Source organism: Protopterus annectens, chromosome 6.part0, assembly GCF_019279795.1.
Source record: "Protopterus annectens isolate FY-2018-M chromosome 6.part0, PAN1.0, whole genome shotgun sequence".
NCBI lineage: Eukaryota > Metazoa > Chordata > Ceratodontiformes > Protopteridae > Protopterus > Protopterus annectens.
The window spans coordinates 209,823,751-209,849,707 of NC_056737.1; the positions used below are offsets into that span (position 1 = coordinate 209,823,751).

A 25,957-nucleotide genomic window follows, 5' to 3' on the forward strand; every position below is an offset into this window, starting at 1 on the left:
ATGTGTCCACCGCCAACTCTTACCCTACTTAACAGAGAATCAGCTACTTACACCCACCCAACACGGTTTCCGTCCAGGCCACAGCACTATAACTGCCCTACTTTCCTTCTTAGAAACAGTTAATCAAGCCAGAGATTCCAGACTTCTAGTATCCACTGTTCTGCTGGACCTCTCCAAAGCCTTTGATACCATCTCCCATTCACATCTACGCTGCCACCTCTCCAACCTTAATCTTTCCACTAATACTCTTGCCTGGTTCTCCAGCTACCTCTCTGACAGATCCCAGGCTGTCAGATGGAAGAACTCTACCTCCTCCTTCTTGCCTACTCCTACTGGCGTTCCTCAGGGATCCATTCTCGGTCCCTTACTTTTCAACATCTTCATAAACAACCTTCACACTGCTCTCCCTGACACTTCAGTTATCCAATATGCTGATGAGTCTACCTTAGTCTGCGCTGCCCCCAGCTTTACTGAACTTCTCTCTAAAACTCAAACAGCTTTTTCCACTACAGAAAACTGGATGCACCAAAACCACCTCTCCCTCAACTCCAATAAATCCAAAATACTAATTTTCCTCCCTTCCAAGACTTCTTCCTTGGACAAAAACTCTTTCAACATCCTCAGCCAAGCTAACACTCCAATTGAAGTGATCCCCTATGCTAAACTACTTGGCATAACCATAGACGAACATCTTAAATTTGACCTCCACATTCAACAAAATATAAAAAAAACCCACCAAAAACTAGGCATGCTCTACAGGAATAATATATTTATTTCCAAATCCTCCAGGCAAACCTTAGCTACCTGCTTCCTCCTACCCTCTCTACTTTATGGAGCCCTCTCCTAACTAATCTGTCTGCCTCCCTCACCTCTAAACTTGAAGCTTGCTATAATAAAATCTCTAAATTCGCCACCAAATCCAAAAACTCAACCCACCACTGCCTCTCCCTTCAATCTTTAAACTGGCTAGAACTCCCAAACCACCTCGACTATCTCCAACTAACAACCACTCATAGATTAATATTCTACCCAGAAAAATGCCCTGCTCTATCCAACATCCTCCCCTTACATTTCCCAACCGATCTCTAAGATCTGAACACCAAAATCTAATCTCCATCCCCAAACCAAAACATCCCGCTGGTCAACATCTTCTATCCTTCTCTCTAGGTAGGAAATGGAACTCTCTCCCTCCTTCTCTTAGAACCATACCAAACTCAGACTACTTCAAAACCCAACTTTTCTCACACCTATCTTCAAAATGGAAATGTTCTTGCTTTCACCCTACTTAATCCCAAGGTTCCCCTAGACTAAGCCCTGTACTCCTGCACCTTTATACACTCAAACTCTAGCTATGTTTTTAGCAGGCTCTAACTTCACTGTATGGATGACAATATTGAATAGTTAGCAAAAAAAAAAAAAAATATTTTGACTAATTTTTAACTTTTGCTGTGTCCTATAAATTCTTGCAGTGTATTGTAAATTTGCATTTTCAATGTTCTTACTGTGTCTACATTCTATTGTAAATATGCATTTTAAAATATTCTTACTGTGAGTACTTTCTATTGTAATTTGAATTTGCAGTGTCTTACTTTGTTTTCTTGCTGTTTGTATTATGTTTTGTATTCTTCTTAAACATTGCATTGGTTGTACTGCCTTTGGAGCTTTTCTCCCCGGGCCTCCACTGAAAATGGGTTCTTCTTGACCCAGTGGACTTCCCCAGTAATCAAACTGAAATAAATAAATAAATAAATAAATCTAGGTATCATTATTGAATCTAATTATAAAAAAATCACTGACATCTAATTGCCAACAACTTACAAACTCAATTACAAGTCTGATTGACAGTAGGAACAGACTCTTCTTCACATTTGTAGACAGGCTAACTTTAATCAAAATGACACTGATAGCTAAAATCTTATTCATTGGCCAAGCTCTAATAATTCCCCCACCTGTCAAAATTAAACAGAAAATGAATAACTTATTACTCAACTTCCTTTTATATCCCAAAAAATCAAGAATTTATTTTCTGTGGCACACCACAAGCTGGGATGAAGGACGTATAAGGTTTGCAAATAGTGATTGTTATTTAAACTCTGCATTTATTAACATAGGGTTGCTTTAGAATAATACTACTTATACGTCATATTGGAAATCAGTGCATGAAACTTCACTTATTAATAGTAATAGGACATTGCTTTAACCATATACACAAATACATACAAACATCTTTGTATGGATTTTAAAAATATACATTCAAAGTGAAAGGTCAAAACTTGTTCTTATACCTCTTACAAACCAAATATCGTTGTTGTTTAAAAAACCTAGGTTTTATAATCAGTTAATTAAGAATTTATTAATAATTATGTTTCCTATTGCCTGCACAAATGAATGTTTGATATGTTTTTGATGCTCAGAAAATGTTAGAATTTAAAAAGGGTGACCTGTTATATTGGAATCAATTTCTCTCCGCTAATAAAATAAGGTCTGCTGACTGCTTAATCAGCAGAAATAGTTTGCAAAATTGCAATTGGCTGGACATACAAATTTGTAAGGATGTTATACATACTAAGCTTGTACCCTCATTAGAGGTATACAGTAAGAGTAACTTAAAAATCTTGGATTTTATCTCAACAATTAATAGCTCACCAAAGAATACTTCTTACATATCTGTTATTTATAAAGTTCTCAGAAATTATTTTAGCAGAACAGATGTTTTTTTTTGGAATTATTCAAGTGAAGTTAAACAAGTATTCTCAGAAAAAGATAAAAAAAACTATGCGCGAACTTCCTCAGAAACATTTTCAAATGATTTCCAGTTTCTTAAATAACTTACTAAACAGGAAATAACATCATGACCATCAAACTGAAAAAATAACAAATGTGATTTTCAACAAAAATGAAGTATTGTCATAATGATAACAAATAAAAAAATATGTATATATATATATATATATATATATATATATATACAAATGAATGTATATATACACATACATATATATAAATGTAAAAATACAGTCATAAAAATGCAGTGTAAATTCATGCTGTGTGAATAGCATAATAATCAACTTGAGCATATGAAGTACATATCCAAAGACCTCTCCCACGTAGACACAACAATCACATGCATACACACACCCGCACACACACACATATGCAAATATAGACATGTACCCCACACACACGCACACGCACACACACACACACACAGACACACACATACACACACATACACACATACACACACACACGCACACACACACAAACATAGAACCAAACGGTCACTATGAAAAAATAAAAAATACACATGTGAAAAAACATATATAAATATCGTAAAAAATATATGACAATATAAAAATAATGATGATATATACACACAAGTACACACACCAAAATGTGTATAATATAATATATATAAAATGTAATATATGTATAAAACAAAAAAATATGTATATATATGAATAATGTAAATCATATCATGTCTCTGAAGGGAATCAGAGTGATATGAACATGTACACCTCACACAAAACACACATGGATCACATGCATATGGTCTCAAACACCTATCTATATTTCAAAAAACATTTTAAATTAATATAATCATTGAGGCCAGGCAACGTATCAGCCCCCAACATTGTGGCATTGTGATCCATGTGTGTTTTGTGTGAGGTGTACATGTGTGTACACACACATGTTCATATCACTCTGATTTCCTTCAGAGACATGATATGATTTACATTATTCATATATATACATATTTTTTTGTTTTGTACATATATTACATTTTATATATATTATATTATATTTTGGTGTGTGTACTTGTGTGTATATATCATCATTATTTTTATCTTGTCATATATTTTTTACGATATTTATATATATTTTTTCACATGTGTATTTTTTATTTTTTCATAGTGACCGTTTGGTTCTATGTTTGTGTGTGTGTGTGTCTGTGTGTATGATTGTGTGTGTGTGTGTGTGTGTGTGTGTGTGTGTGTGTGTGTGTGTGTGTGTGTGTGGGGGGGGGGGGGTACATGTCTATATTTGCATATGTGTGTGTGTGTGTGTGTGTATGCATGTGATTGTTGTGTCTACGTGGGAGAGGTCTTTGGATACGCATTTCATATGCTCAAGTTGATTATTATGCTATTCACACAGCATGAATTTACACTGCATTTTTATGACTGTATTTTTGCATTTATATATATATATATATGTGTATATATGTGTATATACATTCATTTGTATATATATATATATATATATATATATATATATATATATATATATATATTTTATTTGTTATCATTATGACAATACTTCATTTTTGTTGATAATCACATTTGTTATTTTTTCAGTTTGATGGTCATGATGTCATTTCCTGTTTAGTAAGTTATTTAAGGAACTGGAAATCATTTGAAAATGTTTCTGAGGAAGTTCACGTATTAAACAGTGGATGCAAGTGCTAAATTTTTGGCTTCTGGTTTACTTGTTTTTTTTGCCAGCAGGTCTGCAGTTCATTTTTTCATTTTGTTTGGTTGTCAGCATAAAAAAACTATGTTTACAGTTGATGAAGGAATCCACATCTTCCCTATTCTGGCATCTATACACATGAAAATTTTTACATAGATGTTTTCACACCCCACATAGACTAGCAATAATGTACAATAAAGATTAAATGAAATGCTGGAGATGTGGACACCCTGATGCTGACTGGATACATATGGTTGTTAATTGCAAAATAATTTCCCCATTTTGGTCAGACTTTAAATATCTTACTAAAGCTCCATGGAATGACAGCTGTATAATTTCTGACTCTCTTATCCTTTTCAGTGTTCCTTTTCTTGAAGTCATTCCTAAAAAACAAACATTTTTACTATGGTCTATCCTCTCTATAGCAAGGAAAATTGTTACTAAAAATTGGAAATCCCAATCTACTCCTGTTTTTAAAGTTGAATTTATTCATGTTGTGAAATACATTTGTTAGAATGAGATTGCTACTATAAAAGCAAGCACTAATAACATAAGTCATTATTTAATTGCTTGGACAAAATTGTCTAAACTGTTAGGAGAACAGTTAATATTTCTGTATGTATATTGCTTTTCTTATTGTTATGGACATTGTATATAGTTTATTTTTTTTCTTGTTACTATACTGTTAAGTTAGTGTGTTATAAAATGAATGAAAACATTTGATCTACAATGGCATCTTTGCTTAGTTTAACAGAAGCATTTTGGCATGTAGTGGGAATGGAAAAAGTACCAGAAGAAAAGGAAAGAATATTAAAAAGTCCATAAATATAGTGGCAGGTATAGAAGACTCTTAGAAAAAAACACGTTGTTGAATAGTTGGTGCAGGAATGGCTAAAGTGAAGGTGAATTTAAGGCAAAAGATGAAAGGTCAGTAATGGCGGCCCAAGATATTTGGCTACATATATATTATTTTAAAAAAAGTCTGTTGAAAAAGTGGGAGAAACAGACAAATGCAGGTTCTATAAAACAGAAATGAAAACAGTTGCACATCTCGGTACTGGGTTTGATACATTCATGGCTGTTGGTTGGTATACTGAAAGGCACAGTAATGCAGCTAGTCTGTTGCACTGGCTGTGCAACCACTACAATACAGAAATATAAGAGAACCATTGCAAACATGAACCTCAAAGCATTAGCAACGGTTAAGAAGATTACCCAATACCTACAGCTGAAAATTAGATGTAAGAAAACCAGATACAATAGTCCAAGATAGAAAGACAAAAGTAGCATTAATCATTGAAATTGTAACACCCAGCATTATAGTGTCTTTCCTACATAGGCACATAAAATCATAAAAACAGAATTTGTAAGTAAAAATGAGCAATGCGCAAGAAAGATATAGACACAGTTCTAGTAGTAGTAGTAGCAGCAGCCACAGGGCTAACAAAAAATAAATTACTGTCATATTTAAATGTAGTACCAATACATGTAACCCAGTATGACCTGCAGAAGGAGGCAATTCTGTGCACACTGAAGGTGCATTGCAGGTGCTGAGAAGTCCTGTCTTATCTTACGACAAAGTCTGAAACAATACTAATTTCATGAACTTTAATCATACCCTGACATAAGAATGGGATCCATTGCTGTGTCTGTCTAAGAAATCCAAAACAAATGGATAAGTTAAAAAAAACCAGGAAGAAAACCATCGTATCAGTAACTACAATTAGTTCTAAACCGAGACTAGAGTTTGAATGTCATTGACATTACTGTTATATGTTTTCTGACTCTGAACATGACAGTGCTTTTGTCCTGTTAGATCCACAAACAGCAACCCAGTTATCATGCTGTTTTCCACTAAATAAATTCATTTTCTTCATTCCCTCAGAAACAGTTTATTCACTGTGAATCTTTATATGATTTCCATGAATATTTTACATTTTGTTTGGAGAAGTCAATGAAAATGTTATCTGGTATCACCTCCATCCTTTCTGACCTCCTTATATAGCTGCTGAATTTCAACAAGGGTTCTGAGTAATTGAATGAAATTGGGACCAACCTATAATAATTGTTAGTTGACTGTTTCCTGTAATAGAACTTTAAAAAAAAAATTGGCACTACAAAGCAAAAACTGTGTAAGTAAGCACAGGCAGAGGACTGAACTGCTACCTGTCTTCAACAGCTAAATATTCCTTATCTGAGGTTGCTTCACCTTAGGGTAAATTATCAGTTTAGGTTTTTTATTGTTGCTAAGATTTCTTTCAAGAATAACAAGTTTAAAAGCAGGCAGATCATGCATTTCTTTTGAATGATCCCACTTTTGAGAATGGTATTGTTATTAACAGTAATGTGTTCTTTTTGCTCAATTTTTAATTGTTGATTCAAAGATTCATAGTTTGTTACTAGGCTAATGACTCAGGGGGCCTTTCAAATCCTAGCCAAGTTTTCCCAAAAGAATAATGATGGCTTGTATCAAAAGAGGATATTGAGGGCCAGGCATTTATAAGCAACTTCTGTCCATAAACGACATGGGTGCCATGCCTAGTGTAGGTTTCCTGTTCCCCATCCGCTGGTCTAGGCTGCACTTAAATTTGATAACAGATGAACCCAGCTTCACATGGATGGTAAGCCTGTTCCAATGGAAGGACAGTCTCTGTGGGACACATCTGTCTGTCAAGCATGTTCTGTCACATTTTTTTTCACTACTGTTACTGATTTTCAGAGATACTTCTTTGCTAAAAAAAAGTTTATTGATGCACTGTACTTTTCCCATTCCTCTGTGTGTTTATTTCATCTTTGTATATATAATTGATGTTTTTAAATAACAGAATTTCCTGTCTTATTGTGTCAGGATCTACAGTCGTAGATATACTCCTGCACTAACCAGTACTTTTGGAGAGTGATTGTTTATGCTAAATTTTTAATATTCATCTTTGCATACTTATTGTCAGACAACGAAGATATTTCATTCCTGTCCCAGTTCTTAACATGGTTAATAATTTTTGACCCTGCCTTGTCTTAAAATGTACTGCAATATGTTATCTTCATATTATCAGTCAATAGGATATTCCATGTAGAATTCATTTGAGTGAAACACCATTTCTCTATGTTTGGAATTAGGTCTGTTAGTTCTCTTACTTTCTCAACTGCATTCTTAATAAGTTGGCACAACAATGTAGTAGTTTGTATTGCTGCCTCACATTACTTGACTTTTGGGTTCATTTCCAAATTGGGGTGCCCTCTGTATGAAGTCTTCATGTCTTTTCTCTGGAAAGGGTTTTTTGCCAGGTCTGTAGTTTTTTTCCCACATTCCAAAGACATTCTAATGTATTCATAGGTAAATACTAGGGTAGCAGTCTACAGACTAATATATGCCTAGCCAATAACCAGAGATCAGAATCAAACCACGTACCTTGAATTTGTGAGGGAAAAGCCTTAAGCATTATCCTAACTCTGCCCCTGCCCAACTAGGCAAATAAGTGATTTGCCCATGGGGAAGGTATGTGTGTGTTTTGTAATGTTTGGCATTTCATTCAGGATTTCTTTTCTGTCTTTGGCCCCACTGCCTGCTGATGTATGACAGAATTAATTTTTGGTGTATTTTTTTTCAGCCATAAACCATCAAGCACATGTCTGTTTCTTATGCATTCTGTATAATGATGAGATTGTCTAATCCTTCTGCAGCTTATTTGCAGAATCTTTGTTTTACTTCAGCTATCTTGGCTTCACACACACTGCGCTGAACTGTATTATTTATTTATTTATTGTATTTCTTGGCCAGTATACACCAGCTAGGCACTGTTGTCTTTTGCAGTAGAGACTTGGGAAGAAAAGCTCCAAGAACATAAAAAACTGCTAGTTAAAAAGATGTTCTAAGATGAAAGAAATGTCACAAATATATATATAAATGGAAAAATATCAAAAAAAGAGGTGACTGTAACTTTATATACACATTTACATTAAATATGTTAGTGACTTTGTACTTGTTATATAAAAAAAATAAAAAAAAAAACTGTTAGAAAAGGTATAGGATGTTATAAAGAAAATTATACAATGACAGCTCACTGGTATTCAAAAATGAGCACATTTACTGCACAGCTCAATTAGCATTCCCATTGTAAACTGAGCATATGCAAGTAAAGTAAAGTTCCACTGAGTGACCAGACTTTGCATTGGAATATGTTGACGGTCAGGGGAAAAAAACAGAAGAAATTCTGGTACATTCTCAAAAACAAAGAAACAGAAACATACCTGATGTTCCTTCTATTTCCGCACTCTCTCTTAAAATCTCTACAAAAAAAAAAAAAAAAACGGCGACAGAGATTGTCTTTTTTCAGTTGTTTCTCCTGCACTGCACTGATGTACTCTGCAAGTGTGGGGATGCCAGTCCCATGTGCATGCTCAGTATGTCAGTAAAGAAGGAAAAAGTTGAGGAGCACTTCAGTGCCCTGCCAACTTCTCTCTTTTGAACCATATTTTCCCCAGTCCTCTCCCAACCTATCTCTTCTTATATATTCCTACCAAACAGTTACCTGTAAATATAAAGGCTCTTATTTTCTAAAGATTCTTAACACTATACTGAAAGAAGGATTCTAACTGATGACTGTAAATATTTGTTTGCTACATTTTTTGTTTAATAATTGCCAATAATTTTACTGTATCATCCATGTCGGATTTTTTGTTACTGTAATGTTTTGTTAATTGTCTTGTATAAGTGTTTTGGAGCTGTTCTCCCTGGGCCTCCTCTGAAAAAGGGCCGTCTCAGCTCAACCGGACTTTTCCCTGCCAACAAATGTAAAATAAATAAAGATATTATTTAAGAAAGGTAAGCAATTTCTTATGTTATTGTATAACAACAATAATCCACTCCTAGGCGAGACTATGTCAGGATTTATCCACAGTTGACTTTGTTTAATAAATCAGGCTTCACCCTTGTGATCAAACCATGCTAGTCATGACTAAATCTTGATATACCCATGCACAGTTGTGGATTATTGCTTAAATGTACTCTCTGTTGAGGGATGAGTGGCAAGAGAAATGTATTTAGTAAAAGATAAGGAGGATGGAATGTGACTTAGTAGTAATGGGGGGTGAAGTATACAGCTGAAAAAAATAGTGTAAGGTTATGTCCTGCATTTGGAGTCATATTCCTGTTTCTCTGTAGGTTTATACTATAAGATGAGAGACATTGGTAAATTATTGTGTTATGTCTTGCTGGGTTTTTGCCCCACTATTACACACAAATGGATTGACCACCTAGTGCAAAAGGGGTGAAGACTATTGCATGATTCCTTCCTCTGACCGAGAGGTTGGGTCATCTTAGATGTCATGCAGTTAGTAGCGGGGCTGCACTTCCTTGTCAGAAGAATGTTACAACATAGTCATGCAGTGGTTTTGCAGACCTTTTCCTAGTCACCTGTATATACTTAAAAAAAAAAAAACTGGGAAGAAACGTCTCAGCATGCCTGTAATGGTGAGTTTTCTATAATCATCCTCATCAACTCCCCTTTGATCTAATACATGGTTTGCAGTAAGAGGGAGCTTGAAATTATAAACTTTTATGATCCATAAAGTACAGAAAGCAAAGTATGATGAGAAATAAATGAAGCAACTATCAGTGATAGCAGATTAATGAAACGGATCCAGTGATGAAGGTACATTATAGTTGGGATTATGACAAAATATCATTTCCATAAAAAGAGAAGAAAGTGTCAAAATTATCATGTTAGTGATTTTGTCACCAACATTCTGTAATTTGCTCTCATTTGGATTTTTTCTTCTTTAAATTGTCCTATTAGCCCTGAAAAGGAGATTAATACAAATGTAGACAATGTCCAAGATATTTTTTTCTGAGTCTGCCTCATATTATTAAGGATTAAATATAAAATCATGCAGATAATATTTTGTAAAAACAAGTGTGAGAGTCTATCGCACTCGGAGATTTAGTTCAGAAGATAAAGACAAGCAGCTTTTAATGAGCTTCTTCCTGTACTCCAGAGTTTGATCCCCTCAGTCTTCATTTGCTTAGTATGTGACTATGACCAACTTACCTTACCAGGTAGCACTCTGGGGCAGTTTGGAAATTGTGCTAAGCTTCTCAGTGGTTTCCTGCACAGTATGTTTACCAACAGTCTCCCTGCTCATGACTAATATCTCATTATTAAGGTTGGGGTTGGTATAATGGTTAAGGCATTTACCTCACAGACACAAGGAACAGGGTTTTATTCTCATCTTTGGTCACTGTCTGGTTACTGACTAGGCATGTAATAATCTGCAGAATGATTACCTTTGAACTTCTGAACCTTTGAACCTAAGTAGGAACCAGAACATGCAAACTCTTCTAAGTAGTTTGTGTGTTATCTACTGTTGAGTCACTCTCTCTTCCAGTGTATAAAGTAGGTTATCATGTCACCATTGTACTTCATGTTTATGATCTTTAAACAGTTTCAAGCAGCTCTTTCTGCTGTATTATACAATGTTAATGTATATTTTCATTTTTGTGAGTGCAACTTATTTTATTTGTTCTTTAAAAAAAACTTGAAATGTCAATTTTCATTTCTTTGTCAATGCTGTTTGATTTTTGCATTTGCTATTGAAGTTGCCTATTCAAAGATGTTTTATTTCCATCATTCTAGTGTCAGTCTTTTATTTTGACCCTCATTCTTTTGATTTGTGTCTAGTTTGTTTATGGTGTTCAGAAAAGCCTAAATAAATAATTTTATTATGTTATTTATCTGAAATGTGTTAACTGAGATAGGGGACCGGACCAGTACAGGATGCTTTTCAGCCTCATTATGGGCCATAAGGCATTACAAAACATACAAAAGACAGATATTATACATATAATGTAGACAGCACAACAATGCAACTATATTTTGGCACACAAAGTAAGTGCAATATTTACAAGTATGTCTCTAGAAATACTAACAAAGGCTAGCAGTCTAAGTGTAGTTTAATAAACCAAGAACCTGATATGAAGCCAACAAAGTTCACAAATTACTGAACCTCAGGAACCAGCCACAAACAAAAAAGGCTTTCAACTTAAATTATTTAATCTGTAGAAATAACTAAAAACACTAAATAAAAAAATAACAAAAGGGCAGTAATACAAGCAGGATTAAGCATTTTCATCTGTCATCCACCAGACTTCATCAGAATCAGTGAACAATCTAACTAATTACTTTAAATATCCTGCCATAGAGGTCACATGATGAAATTCAACAAATCATAAGTTCCCATGTGTAAAAAGACCAGGAGGAGCATACCAAGTTGCTCCCAGGACTGAATACAAGTGATTTCACACATATGATTTCAACCTCAAAATACTGCTAATAGATAAATGATCATTCAAATGGGGGGCGGGGTTAAATACAGATTAAATACATTTAAGTTGAAAGCCTTTGTTTGTGGCTGGTTCCTGAGGTTCGGTAATTTGTGAACTTTGTAAGTATAATTTAACCCACAAAGAATCTTAATGTTTTCTTTAGTTAAGGTAGTCAAGCGTATAAGTTAGAATGCACATTAGTACTGTATTACGATAACATGTTGTTACTAATTATAGTCCTTAAAACAAGAGTAATTCTCTTCATTAAGGTGTTCCTTGGATTGACTGAAATCTTGTAAGGAATTCATCTGAAATGGGAGGCTACTACATGAGCCAGGGGCAAGGCTGAAGCAAGATTTTTCACAGATAACCATGGAGAAGGCAGGTCTATTTAGCTTGATGTCTGTAGTACTATGCCAAGCATAAATCATAGGGAGGAGTCATTCATAATTAATTTCTTCATCAGTGGTGGACATTTACTTTCATTAAGTAATCTGAAGGTTAGTATATTCAGTAGATATGAGGATCTTGCTGAAGCAGGTAGATATTTGTCCCTGGATGGTGTGCTACAGTGACATTGAGTAGTATTGGCCAAGTGTATGAATCATAGTGCTTTATTTTCCATAATTTGGAGTATGGAAGTGTTGTGGAGTGACACTGGGCAATTAAAGGTCGTGTATATTTAAGCCTTGGTAGTAAGATATTAATAGCAATGGATGGATGAGCTTCAAGAATTAATAGGTTTGAAGATTTGTAAGCAGTTTTGAGTTGGGAAGACACTTTTGGCTAAATGGAAGGAAGCAGTAATTCTTTTATAGTAATCAGAGGTATTACATTTATTTAACTGAGATGTTACTATAGTAAAACATTATATTCCTTTTCCTATTTAGTAAACCTTTTAATGATTCAGCACTTCTAGAAGCTAATGATACCTCTTAAACCTAAAACCTAAACTGAAAGCTTCTCTGCTTGTTTATTGTTCTGCTGGTATCTCCTATGTAAAGCATAGGTAATAAAAAAACATCTGCATTAGAGTGCAATCTACGATATATTTATTTTCAAAGAAAATTCTAGTATTAATAATTCGACTTTACATGTTTTAAGATGGGTTATAGTTGTGATAAACAACTTCAGTCTAACTTACAGATTGTGATGTGGATTGGAAGAGTATTTTGTTTATCAAAGGTCACTTTGAAGATGCGGTATAGATAAACAGACATCAGAGGTGAGGCAGACAGGGTCCCATGCTGCCATGGCCTTCAGTATAATAAGGAAGGGGGATTCCAGTAAATTAATGTGGAAGAAGTGAGCATTATTGGGTGTGTAGCATCACACATAGCATATGGCACTGTGCCAAAGAGTGCATATTTTTGATTAACCATGGAAGAAAAAGAAGATGCCAATTATTGGGAGTTGGCAGAATTGCTCAGGTGTTTACCTCACAGACAAGAGGCTCAGGGCTTGATTCTTATCAAGAAAAATGTGCTTAGCTTAAAATGTCCCACAAGGAGAGTTAACGTAGTACTTACCTATGAACCAGTAGGAGGCTGGCTCCATTATTCTCTTCATAGATGTGTAAATCCAAATATAAACAAAAGGAATGGTCTCTAACCAATGTTTGAGTTCCATTAGTACCCCTATGGGAGCTAATTTGGCTGAAGGCTACTACATGTTATGCTTCGGTCAACTTTAATTAAAGTTGACCGAAGCATAACATGTAGTAGCCTTCAGGCATTTTGTTTGAGCTGAAGGTGAGGAAGCAGATTGGGTGATATGTTAGTACCTGTGGAATTCAGGATAAATTTTGTGGTAGTGGTAGTGCTGCATCACGTTGCTTAGTTCTGTAGTTCACTTCTCAGTCGGGGTGCCTTCTCTGTGCAGTTTGTACTTCCTAACTGTGTCTATGTGGGTTTTCACCAGGAACTTCAGTTTCATTGCATATTCTAATGGTGAGCCTCTAAGTTGTCTATAGCATTGCATTTGGGGATGTGGTGTGTTCATGCATGCATTGTGTGATGGCACTCCATACAGGATATGTGTTTTTTTTTTTGCCTTGTTATACTCACTGGGTATCAGCATAAGATATGGCTTTCTCATACTCCTCACTCAGCTTAGGCAAGAAATCATAAAATGAATTAATTAAATGAATAGACATATGAGGAATTTAATGTCTGATTACGTTTTGGCCGTTCACAAAAGGAAAATGAAACAAAATAATAATGGAGCTTGTGTTTTCTTCAGGGATAGGCTTTGGCTTCCAGAGAGACATTTTGATCCAACAAGTAAAGGTGGGGGTTACCAGTGACGTTCCACTTGCATGCATACTGAAGGTCACATCTTTTTGGATTATACATCTCAAGTATGTTTGAAATGGGCTACGGTTAGTCAGATATGCTGAGGGTTGAAAACCTATTAAATATTAAAATAATATATTCACTAAAAGATGCTGAAGTCCTCCAAGATGGTCTACAAAGAATATACAAATGGAGCACAAGTAGTGACCCCACCTTTAATGTCAGCAAATGTGACATAATAAGACATGCCCAAAAGGATATAGATTATGACTCCTTAATCAATGGTCAGGTCATTAAAAGGCACCAGACTCATTAAAAAGCTAGTGACAATGATATACAGCAATTAAACTTTGACCACTGTACAGCAACCAAGGTGAGTAAAGCACATTTTGTTGCCCAAATTCTAAAGGTATATCTAGTCACTCCAGGGAGACACTTTACCACTTTGGACATAGATGATACAATCCATTATTGAATATAGCTTTGCATTTTGTAGCCTTGAAACAAGCCACCTAAGGAATTTTAAAAAGCAGACCAATTTCTTGCCTGAAAAGTCATACAATTGCAAAATTTGACCCATTTAGAAAGGCTTCAGTAAATTAAAAACAAATTTTATATATATATATATATATATATATATATATATATATATGTATAGAGATATGGGTCCACTTTTTAATTTAGAAAGACCAAAATCTCGACTTTCAAAATACCGATCCCAGAAAGTAGAGATTTTGGAATCTCGAAATTAAAAAGTAAAAAATTGCCCCCTGCAAAAACATTATTTTAGTTGTTTTTTTTTTTTCTTTTTTGGTCAGACTTTTTACATTCAAGATTCCAAAATCTCGATGTTTTGAGTTTGGTATCTCAAAACTCGAGATTTTGGTCTTTCGAAATTAAAAAGTGGACCCATATATATATCTATATATATATATATATATATATATATATATATATATATATATATATATATATATAGTATTGTGTGTATACTAATTTAATACAAACACAAACAACAGCTATTACTTTAACTGAAGTATTGACTCGAGTGGAGTCAGCCATCTACTATCATCATTCCCTCCCTTGACCTGTAGATCTGTCTGTGACTTACCCCCCCCCCCCGGCTCACTACATAGTGGGAATAGCCCAGCATCTTCTTTCAGTAGTCAGATCCTACCTCTCTGGGCAGTATTAACCTCAGCTGCTAACCAAGCCTTGATGACCCACTGCCAGGATAAGTGAAGCCAACAGAAACTTATTTTACTGCATACTTTTGTATCAATAACTGGCTGGTATGCCAATGGAATTTTGGAAGCTAGGAGGGAAAAACTAATACAAATCTGGAAGGTTTTGTTTAACAGTATTTTAAGAAGAGGAGAAGCACTAATATCCTAGAAGAAAGCTGTGGTGGCTGTAATACTTGAAGATGGTAAAGACTCATCAGATCTAGCTTCATACAGGCCCATTTCAATCCTAAACCATGATTATAAAGTGTTTGTCTATAATGGCTATATGAATGGCAGAGGTGATGCCAAAATCGATAAATATAGATCAGTGTGGTTTTGTGGAGGGGAAGCAAACATTTGACATTAACAGAATAGTGTTGATCCAGAGGGAAGTAGAATTTAAGAATATGCCACTGTTGTTGGTGAATCTTGATGCAGAGAAAGCATTTGGAAGAGTAATCTTTGAGTTTGTGAGCAGGGCAATGGGAGCATTTGCATTCCCTGATAAAATTATAAGGTTTATTAGGAGGATATATGAGGGATCAGAGGTGAAAATTAAAGTGGGTGGGTTCATCTCTGATAATAGGTTTGAGCAGAGGAACCAGGTAGGGATGCCGTCTTTCCCTGTTATTATTTGCACTATATTTAGAACCATTGGCAAAGAAAAAAGGGGGCTCAGAAATTCAAGGATATAATTGGTATGGTGGTCAAGAAAAGCTGGCTTGGTTTATAGATGACATTATTTTATACCTGATAAAACCAGAAAAGGACATTTCAGTTATACAAAATTAATGAAGCTAAAACAAAGGCAATAGCTGTAAAATATGTACCCAAACACAAATTGGTTCAGCAATATCCATATTTATGGGGGCATGATAAATTGAAGTACTTAGGAGTATGAATTTAAAAAGGATACTGGTGTAGCAGCTAAGGGTATACGGGAAGAGACTAAATAAAAGATAATACAAAAACTGAGAAATTGGAAGTTCTGTTTTATATTTATCAAGATACAAGCAGTGAAATTGTTTTAGTCCCTTTAGTTTTATACACAATTCAGGCATATTTTTGTCAACCAGAGGAGAAGTTGTTAATAGCAAATAATAAAGAGTCGAAGAATTGTATCTGGGAGGGGAAGATTGCAAGATTCAAGTGGGATAAGCTGATTCTTCCAATAGAACTAGTCAGTTTGGGATTACCAAATTTGAAGGGGTATTTTTGCGCTACACCGTTAAGGCTCCTGTACATAGTACAAGCAGAAAGTTATAATTTAAAGTGGAAAAGAATGATTACAAAACAGGGGGAAAGCTCAAGAAACAAGGAAAGACTGGGATTGTGAATGCAGATCCTTAACTAGAATAACAGTAACCATACAGAATATTATATTCATAAAGTAGCAGAAAGTATTCTAAGAACTAAGCCAACACAGGAATGGAAAAAGGAGATGCTGCCGATAGGGATGTCTGCAATTAAGAATACAGATAATAGACAAGACGGGGCTGGGATTTATGGGAGAAAACTGGCAAAAGAACCAAGGTATTGGGAGCAAATAATTAGAGAGGGAAATGTAATATAATGGGAGCAGACCAAGAATTTGTTTGGACTGCAGGCTAGAGATTGCCTTCCATACCAAGGACTGATAATCAGAGTATAAGGGATCCTAAGTGAAAGACCAGCACTGGTAGAATTTTTAGCAGAGTCAAGAACAGAAGCTGCTGTTAAAAAAAATTAGTTGAGTATTGCATGATAACTATGAGAGTCAATCAGAAGAGGTTTAAAAGGATTGGGAAGAGTGGTTGAATAATTAATTCACAAAGCAACAATGGGGAATATATGTATGTCTCCCAAATATGCAACAAAGTCTAGAAGATTTTCTTGGAAGTGATACTTTTATACCCTAAGTAGACTCCAAAAAATTTCTCCTCAGGTAGACAGAAACTGTGATCGGGAAGAAAGACGTAATTGGGAACATATTTTCTGGTAGTGTAATGAGTTGGCAGACTTCAAAAATTCCCTTACAACTACTCTATCAGAAATACAGGGTGTCCAAACTGGTATAACTAAGGGAATGATTTTTTGAGCTCCAACACATAATTGGAATTGCCTAGACATAGTAAAACCTTGCTGAGTGTAATTATGGTGGCTGCAAAAAATGCAATTACTAGAAAATAGAAATCAAAGTCTAAACCAACTTTACTAGAAGTAGTGAATATAGTAACATAAATAAAGCAACTGGAATTGTGATCTTTAGAAAAGGGTAAGATCAAATTACATATGAAAAAATGGGAATTGTGGGAACAATATATGCAGAGGAGGAGTGAGTTTTAAATGAAGGTAGTGTTTGAATGAGCTATGTAATGTTTGACTGGCAGTGATTGAATAATTATAAGTGATATATAATGTTTGCAACTAAAATTATGTCTGTATGGTTTGTTTTCATTTATTTAAATGTACGATTGCCTATGTCATATGTGATAATTTAATAAAGATGTTTTTTTGAAAAATAACTGGCTAGTTCACTGTTTTTTTCATTATATTGCTCATTGTACTTAATGATTAGTCATTTTAGCTCGTGACAATATTGTTTGTTTTTATTTGTAAATTTGTTAATTATTGTATTTTATACTTGCTTGTACTTGAAATTTGCTTATTATTTTGTCATTTAAATTTTATATTGTAGTTTGATTAAAAGTAATGAAGTAACTTGCAGTTGCAGCCAGCTTGGTAGTTAGTGGCATGTTGGTATATGCATGTCTATTAGCTATACTGTAGGAAAGTGCTGACTTATATTCATGTAGCTGTGTGTGGGAGTGCAATATAGTGTGGGTATGGGGAGCATCCCACCTTTGTAGTGATGCTTGCCCCATTAATCCCTACCCACATACATTGCCTGTCAGTTCCCAGTTTCCTGCTCTTCCTTTTCCACCAGCTAACAGGCTGTGAGCAGTTGCCCCACTGCATTATGCCTTCCATTCCCCCCTGATAGTGGCATTTGGCCCCATCATGCCCTTTTCTCTCTTTGCCAGCTTTATCAGTACCTAGGCCACTAGTGGAACTCAGGTGATGTTCTCCTTAATCAGGACTGACAGAGCCAGCATAGGAGCTCTGTTCTGTTCTTTTTTATGTCCTTACTGCCTTGTCTGTATGGCCCTGTCTGATCCAGTTCTGTTAGTAAGTCTGTACCTAGAAAACACTGTTGTGGTCACTAATACCAGATTGAGAAACCAAATGCTAAAACATAAATATGAGTAATAATAAAAATTACAAATAAATTCAATAGTGGCTTCCAAGGCTGAGGTAGTAATTGAGATATGACAGTGTGGGCAGCTTATTTTCCTTCAAAATTTATTTTGATATGTATAGTGAAAGTAGAAAACATCAGCATGAATTATGGCAGTCAAGTAGGTCATAAGCTTCACAGTTGAATCTAATGTTAACCGCTAAATATGCTGAATGAAAGATTGAGAAATATGATGGAGGATGAGATGGCTAAGATCTGTATAATGGGTTGCAGGGTTCATGACTAAAGAAAAATGTTTAACAGTTTCTCAAAATTTTTCGACTGTCCCATCTGGTATATATAAAGTCATTTTTTCTGTACACACATTTTGGGCTAATGCAAAGAACCTCACTAATCTATTATCAAAGCAAAACATTTTTGTTTAGTAATGGGGCTTGCAGACCTCAGACATTGCATGTACATATCTGTTGTACTACCTTAGATACAGTATATGCTCTCCAAACCAGTAGCTGATACATTTCTGCATGGAACCCATTACCTTGTGTTCATACAATCTCTAAACATATATACTCAGGGAGAAAGGCAAGCTATGCAAATATGAAAAAAAATTTCAACATAAGCATTTTTGAAGGGGATGGGGGCACTTACACCCCCATACCAATTCTTATGTATTTCTCACTCTGTGGTTCTTTCAGCTCGGGGAATGAGCAGTCATTCTTAGGATGTGACAAGAACAATCTTTCTTTCTGTGCTACCTTTTAAAGCAGGAGCGAGATTAACATTACTGCTTATAGTCTAAACACATCAGTACAATAAGGAGTGAGGTTTTCTATTTAGAACAAGCAGCACCTCAAGGCAGTGTAAGTCAAGTAATATAGATATTTTAATATCACTCTGAGAATAAAATTATCTCAAGGAAACCTAGATAAATGTCATAATCATTAAAGAGTTTTTGTTATCTGTAATGAAAATATTGCTGTACGGTAATATATAAATCTATTCTGAGTTCATTAGATAGTACTTAGATAGCACTTCTTGATTGCTAATCAACTTAGACTTGAATGCCTTGATTCTTGTCAAATAATTATCAGTGATGTGTCGTTGCCAACAAGCATAGTGAAGAAGAATCCAGTTGAAGATGCAGTGACTGCTAGTAACCCCACACGCATACATTCTATAATCTGTGCATTCATCATGCTGGATTGGTGTGAGGTTATGGGAGAGTATTTTTAGTGTGGATGGGGCAGGGGCTATTGCATAGCCAGAAACATGGCACACCCAAGTCAGTGCCTCCTTTCAGTCAACCAATGCTATCAGTTAGCTATTATTTGATTATCTGTCACATTTGCATTTAAAGAAACCGACTGGTTAATCTCCAGACTTGGTGACTAGCATTTATGATTCATGCAAAAAAACAGATGATGTATGGAACACAATTCCTTTTGAGGCTAAAGTCTTCTGAAGACCCATGCAGGGCTGCTTCCTTTTGCGTTTTTCATAAATAGTCTGTGTTGAAGATTGTCATTGCCAGTGAAGCAATGCGCACTTCAACCTTTCAGCAAAGAGGCAGATTTCCAGATGATCACTTCCTGCTAACTTCACATTAATGACTTTGTATAGGTTTATTGAATTCTGCTTTGTCAGTGCATGTGAATTCTTTTTGGCTGCATCGCACATGACAGTTATGTGTTATACCAAAACTGGACTAGAAGAACAGTGCTGTGTCTATATTGGATACCCATTTGATGGCAGAGCTGTTGCCTTTCTTGGAAGCTCTTTACTTTTCACCATGTTCACATATAGTGAGTAGAAGATGGTGTCACTGGGATATGCAGGTAATCTCAACAATAATACTGTTTCAGATGTAGCTTAGGATGTTCTCCTTCCCCCCATTCAGAAGCAGAGTAAATGATGGGTACTGTGCACACAACTGAGATACTATGTCATTTTGTAGAACTGCCCTCTAAGGTTCCTGCATTTCTACTAATTACCACAGTCATAAAGTAAGGCAAGTATGCTGTTGCCATAGTAATAACAATAACAATTTAACCCAGTAGGCCCAATGGACGCAGTCTCTCTTCAGGGGGCAACTCATGATGTTTTCTTAATTCACAGCCTTAACCCTCTGTACCATCTGCCAGAATGTATCTGAGGCAGGTCAAGTCCCATTTGGTGGCACTTAATATTTATATAGAAATTCAACTTTTTTTTTTTTTTTTATAAATTCCTTGAGTTCGTTTATCTGAGAAGCTTAATTCTGACCTGAAGGTGCAGTCATCTGATGAGGTATAATGGTTTGCTGTATTAGGCTGACTGCGATGCCTCAGACAATAATCACTGTGTGAAACAAACAAAAACAACTGTACTTTAAAAGAGTAGAGATCCTGTTTTCATTGTGGCATAATAAGCAGTGATCCAGATGTGAAGGAACCTCAGAAAAACAGCATCCAGCTGAATTTAAGTAACACAATGTTTGACATTCTTTCTGCAGTTTGATCTTTTGCAAAAAACATAGGAAGCAAACACTTTTTTAGTCTCCCTTAACCACTATCTTGCATTCATTCTGTACTCTAAAAAGCTACCATGAAACTGTATGGTAATGACAGTTTGATGAGGCTTCCTTCATAATAAAAGCTACAGTTAGACTTTTCCATTGCCCAGATGTCCGTGACACATAAGCGCCAATGAATTTTCCATTGTACATCAGCAGTCATTTTCACACATTCATCTATACGTATGTATCTATATATACACATATATATATATATATATATATATATATATATATATATATATGTGTGTGTGTATATACACACATTTTTTTTTTTAAATGATGTGCTCCACCATTTTACATTTGCATTCTGCATGGTGCATGCTCCTGACTTGCTGTCCATTTTACCTCCCAACCTCCTCATTTTATTTCAGGACAAGCCTTCTTCTGTCTCTTAAGTTTCTTCCACAGCAGTACTGTTGTGAAATGTTGTTTCACTGGATGTGATAGAAGGAATAATTTTGCACTTGTCTGAAGTCGTAGTGAAGTTATTTATTTATTTTTTACTGTGTCAGTGAGAAAAGGCTGCTGTTTTGTACTCACGAGTGCCTTTAGCATTCCTCACTGTCTTTTTGTTCCCCTTATAAATATTTTTGTCATAATGCTTGCATAGTAAGGAAAAGGGGATGATGTGAAAAAAAAAAAAGTGAAAAAAAAGTTGTTCTCTTTTTAGGTAATTTGTTTTGTATATAGTTTGCCGTGCTCTATATGTCTTGTTTATTCACAAGTTACTCTTACTAAAGGAATGTTCGTAACCTTTTTATATATTATTTGAGCTTTGATGGTGATAGGAAGCAGGATTTAATGAGTTAATGTATGCTACTTTTTTGCCTCCTTTGCAGCTTCCTTCTAGAGTAATTATCTTATAGATTAATTGTTTTGCACTAACAGCAGATCTGCTCCAGTATTTTTCTTATGCTATTTCATGCTGCTTTGGCCAGTCCTGAGCATCATGGGATGCCTTGCACTGTTTAACAGTCACCATGGAAATGTTAACTTGATATCACTAAATGCCTTGGAGAGTAAAGAACTGACAGTTGAATACAGAAAGATTAAGACGCTGATTCTCCGTGGTTGAACAGTAATAGGGCAACCCTACACTCCATGGAGAGAGAGAGAACAGTTTTGGGGTTTGAAAGGGTTGTGTTAGTCATACTCTGAGGAATGTATGTGTAGTCACATTTAACCCAAAGTAGAAGGCCAACAATATCCTCTGTGTAGTAGATGCTGGCAGCCATTCACAGAGTCTCTGTAGGATTTGCATGCAACTTGTGAGGATAGACAGATGTTTATATTTTAGGGTTAGGGGAGGAAAGGATGTGGCATTAATGTGTTTTTTAATTTCAGTTTAGTAACCTGGACAGGTCCACTCTTTTTTTTTTTTTTCAGAGGAGCACTGGGGAATAAGCATTACACACCTAGGTTAATTATAATAACATGTGGCACTTGTTACACTCCATGGCACAGGTACAGTACATAATTTTGTATCAAAAGGAACCTGGTTAGCAGTAGAATGCAGTTTGTTTGGAACTTTCCACTGAGCAATAGAATATTTGCTCTGTGGAGAGCCTAACAAAGTATACTAACAACTTGCATAAACTACGTATTTACAAAGATAGTAAGGACTTACTAGAAGTAAAATATTCAGTTTTGCTCCACCTTGTAAGTATGCAGGCAATTGTCTTTGTGGGCATATATAAATATAAACTTATTGTTGTGGTGGACTTGCATGTTGCTAGCCAAAGTGTTCTCTTCTCTTCCAGATGATGTAAAGCCTTTGCATATATTTTCAATAGAATTTTAATTTTGCTTTAGATATCCTGTGTGGTGTGATACCTTCCTCAGAGCTGGAGGAGTTTTGTTCTGCAGCTTGGGTATCTATGTATATACATGTGCGTGTTTGTGTGTGTGTGTGTGTGTGTGTGTGTGTGTGTGTATATATATATATATATATATATATATATATATATATATATATATACACACACACACACACACACACACACACACACACACACACATACTTATTTTTAACATAGTGAATTAAGTGCATATTTTTTGGGAGACTGACAGCAAACATATGCATACAAGGAAGGAGCAGGAAAATTCTATATGGACAGAAATTAAAAATCACAACTGACCCATGGACTCTGGAAATGTAAAGCAGGAAAGTTATCACTGAGCTCCCATGCTGTCCAGCATTACAGGCCAAAGACATTCCATGCCATGGATGTAGACAGAAAACTGCCCATAAACCTGTGCCATGTTGTCCCATTATGGAAAAGAAGCTGCTGACACACACATTTCATCAGGGTCTGGGTAAAGGTTGATTGAAATGTGGAAGGCCTGAATGGGAGTTTGGAGTTGGGATAGAAACTAAAACAGCTGACCTTAACAGCGTAAAACAGACATTAAACAAGCAAAACTAAATCAATGAAAATAAAAACTGCTCCCTGTCACCTTTAAAGCTGGGTATATATATATATATATATATATATATATATTTTTTTTTCTTTTAAATGTAAGCATGTTTATCCCTGGATATTCAAAATGCATTTCTAATACAGCAGAAACTAGTTATTTGCTATATGGTATATAAAACAGAAATTTCTTGCGCATGCTAACCTTTTTTGTGCGATTTTGAAATTACACACAACTAAAAAATTCTTTAGAACATTTCCTTGAAGATACACTTTAAGTATATAGGAGTGTGTGTGTGTATGTAAACTATTTTGATATTTTTGTCTTTACTCTGAGTACTGTACACAGATGAGCTACTTTGCTGTAGAGTTTCTGCTTTTCTCAGTATGCTGCAGACAGTGAGAAATGTTTAACAGCTTGAATTGAACGCACTAAAACAAGGTTGCTTTTTTTTTTTAATTCATTTTCTGATGTTTGCATATAGCTCCATCGAAAGCTGGAGGAGCTGAGAGATCACCTAGAAGGCAATGTGAAAGGATGCTCTCTCCGAGTAAATGTACGATTTCACTCGGTTATAGGTTGTATTGTTAAACTTCCGCTGACTGGTAACACCAAATCTAATTGGTTTGTCCTTTCATTCCCATATTCTTATCTTTCTCTCTCTCAGTTTTTTTTTTCTTTTCTTTTTATTTTACCACTTTTTAATCAATTTTTTTTCTGCTGCTTTCTTTTTTTCCCCAACAGGGGTTTCATTTGATTGTTGCAGACAGTAGAATGGCCGACCTACCTGATTTTTATTTAGCCGAGTTCGTAGTTATCCATCTTTGGCTAATTATTGTGTTGATTGATTGATTGTGAAGGTGCAAAACGTTTTTCAGATGGAAGGAAAGATCTTATTTGAAGAGGGGAATTTGAACTCTGAGCTGATAATTTTTCTCCCCAGTTTGAAGACAGTTCAATTATGTATAGATTTCTGGCCGATTTTTTTTTATGCAGGAAAACACAATCAAAAAGTGCATTTTCTTAAAAATCAGTTTTTGTTTTTGCTGCTCAAAAAATGAAATTGAGAAAGTATGAAACTTATAATGTATTGCAAAGCACTTTAAATTCATGTTTATTACTTGGCAACTCTAAATTTGTACAGATTTATTTATTACATTTCATGTTCAAAATACTTTTACACTGCATGTCCCTCAGAACAAGATACTGTTTGCAAATGCACACGCCTTCTCAGATATATAAGGACTGAATTTTATTGTATGTTCTGGGTGGGATGAGAGGTCTGAGGTACAGCTAAAACCTTCCATCCATCCATGGAATGCTGTTATCATGGCATTACTGTATGTAAAATATGAAGGTGTGTATTAGTCCACTCTAAGTATTCAGGTGCAGGTCAAACATTTTTTTTTTTTTTGTATGCAGTGTGATGCGTTTCTCTTGTGTAGTGTAAATGGGAAACACGTCACCTTATTCCATGCAAAACACTGAAATAAAAGTGTAGCCATCCTGTTTGCTCAGGACTAGGATGATTTGTTTAACTGTAGTGCTTTGTGGAATTTAATCACCCCGCCTCAGATTTTACAGTTAATTCTTTTAGAAATTTTAAGCACCTCATTTACTGAGCGGAAAACTACAAGTAGTGCCAATGTTTTTGTTCATATAGATACTTCTCTTTCTCTACTCTGTTACTGAAATAGCATTATGTATTTTCATTACATTCATAGTTGGTATAGTCCAGATATGATTCCACCATGAGTAGCTGAAATAAAATACTTACAGAACACCTTAAGAACATCTGAAAATCAAATATTGTATGTTTGTGTGTGTTTTCATATAGAGAAAAGCCATTTATTTTTGCCAGCTTTTTTATGTATTTTTATATTTGTTTATTTATACAAATATTGGAAGAATGAACCCCCTGTGTTTTATGTCAGTCAGTGCTGGAACCCATTAACAGAAAAACCTGCTGTAACCCCGTATTTGCCTCCATTTCCTTTTTAACAATCTTCTCTTTTCCCTCTGCCGCTGCACGACCAGGCTCGACTCCCTTCGTGTTCCTCAACCTATAGTGTTTCTGAGGTATATACCTTGCATGTGTTGTATCACATCATTCACATGCTCACCCTGTACTTCCATTGTGCTTTTTGTCTGTTGTGCTTTGTCTTGCACTGTGCACAGATTGGAAAATAAAAAAGCTCTGTGTTGAAAGATATTGCATGCGTTGTTTCTTACCAAAGAATGCACTAATTACATTTCACTTTCTAAATCTGGGAGGAGGTAAACGCAACATAAAAGGAAGTAAGCAATTGTGACTATTTTTGTCTGAACTCCCTGCCATCTAATAGGAGTAGTTAATGGTTCTTTTCATAAGAGGATTACACACAGAGTAGGAGTTTGAGATCATTGAGTGTAGCCCTTCGCAGCAGTGCATTT

General features: G+C 35.3%; 1 protein-coding gene across 35 annotated transcripts in view; it reads left to right on the forward strand.

Annotated features, from left to right (window-relative positions):
* The window catches only part of GPHN (gephyrin), a 2,535,134-nt gene that overhangs the window by 2,085,664 nt on the left and 423,513 nt on the right, over positions 1–25,957 (forward strand). For 13 of the 35 annotated variants that reach the window (XM_044073932.1, XM_044073937.1, XM_044073941.1 and 10 more), the window contains 2 exons: positions 24,009–24,080; positions 25,562–25,603. The exons of 8 other annotated variants lie outside the window; for them this stretch is intronic. In XM_044073932.1, coding sequence (XP_043929867.1) covers positions 24,009–24,080; positions 25,562–25,603 — 114 coding nt within the window. The remainder of the gene's footprint in view (positions 1–24,008; positions 24,081–25,561; positions 25,604–25,957) is intronic. 14 more of the 35 variants (XM_044073925.1, XM_044073930.1, XM_044073935.1 and 11 more) reach the window with 2 other exon arrangements.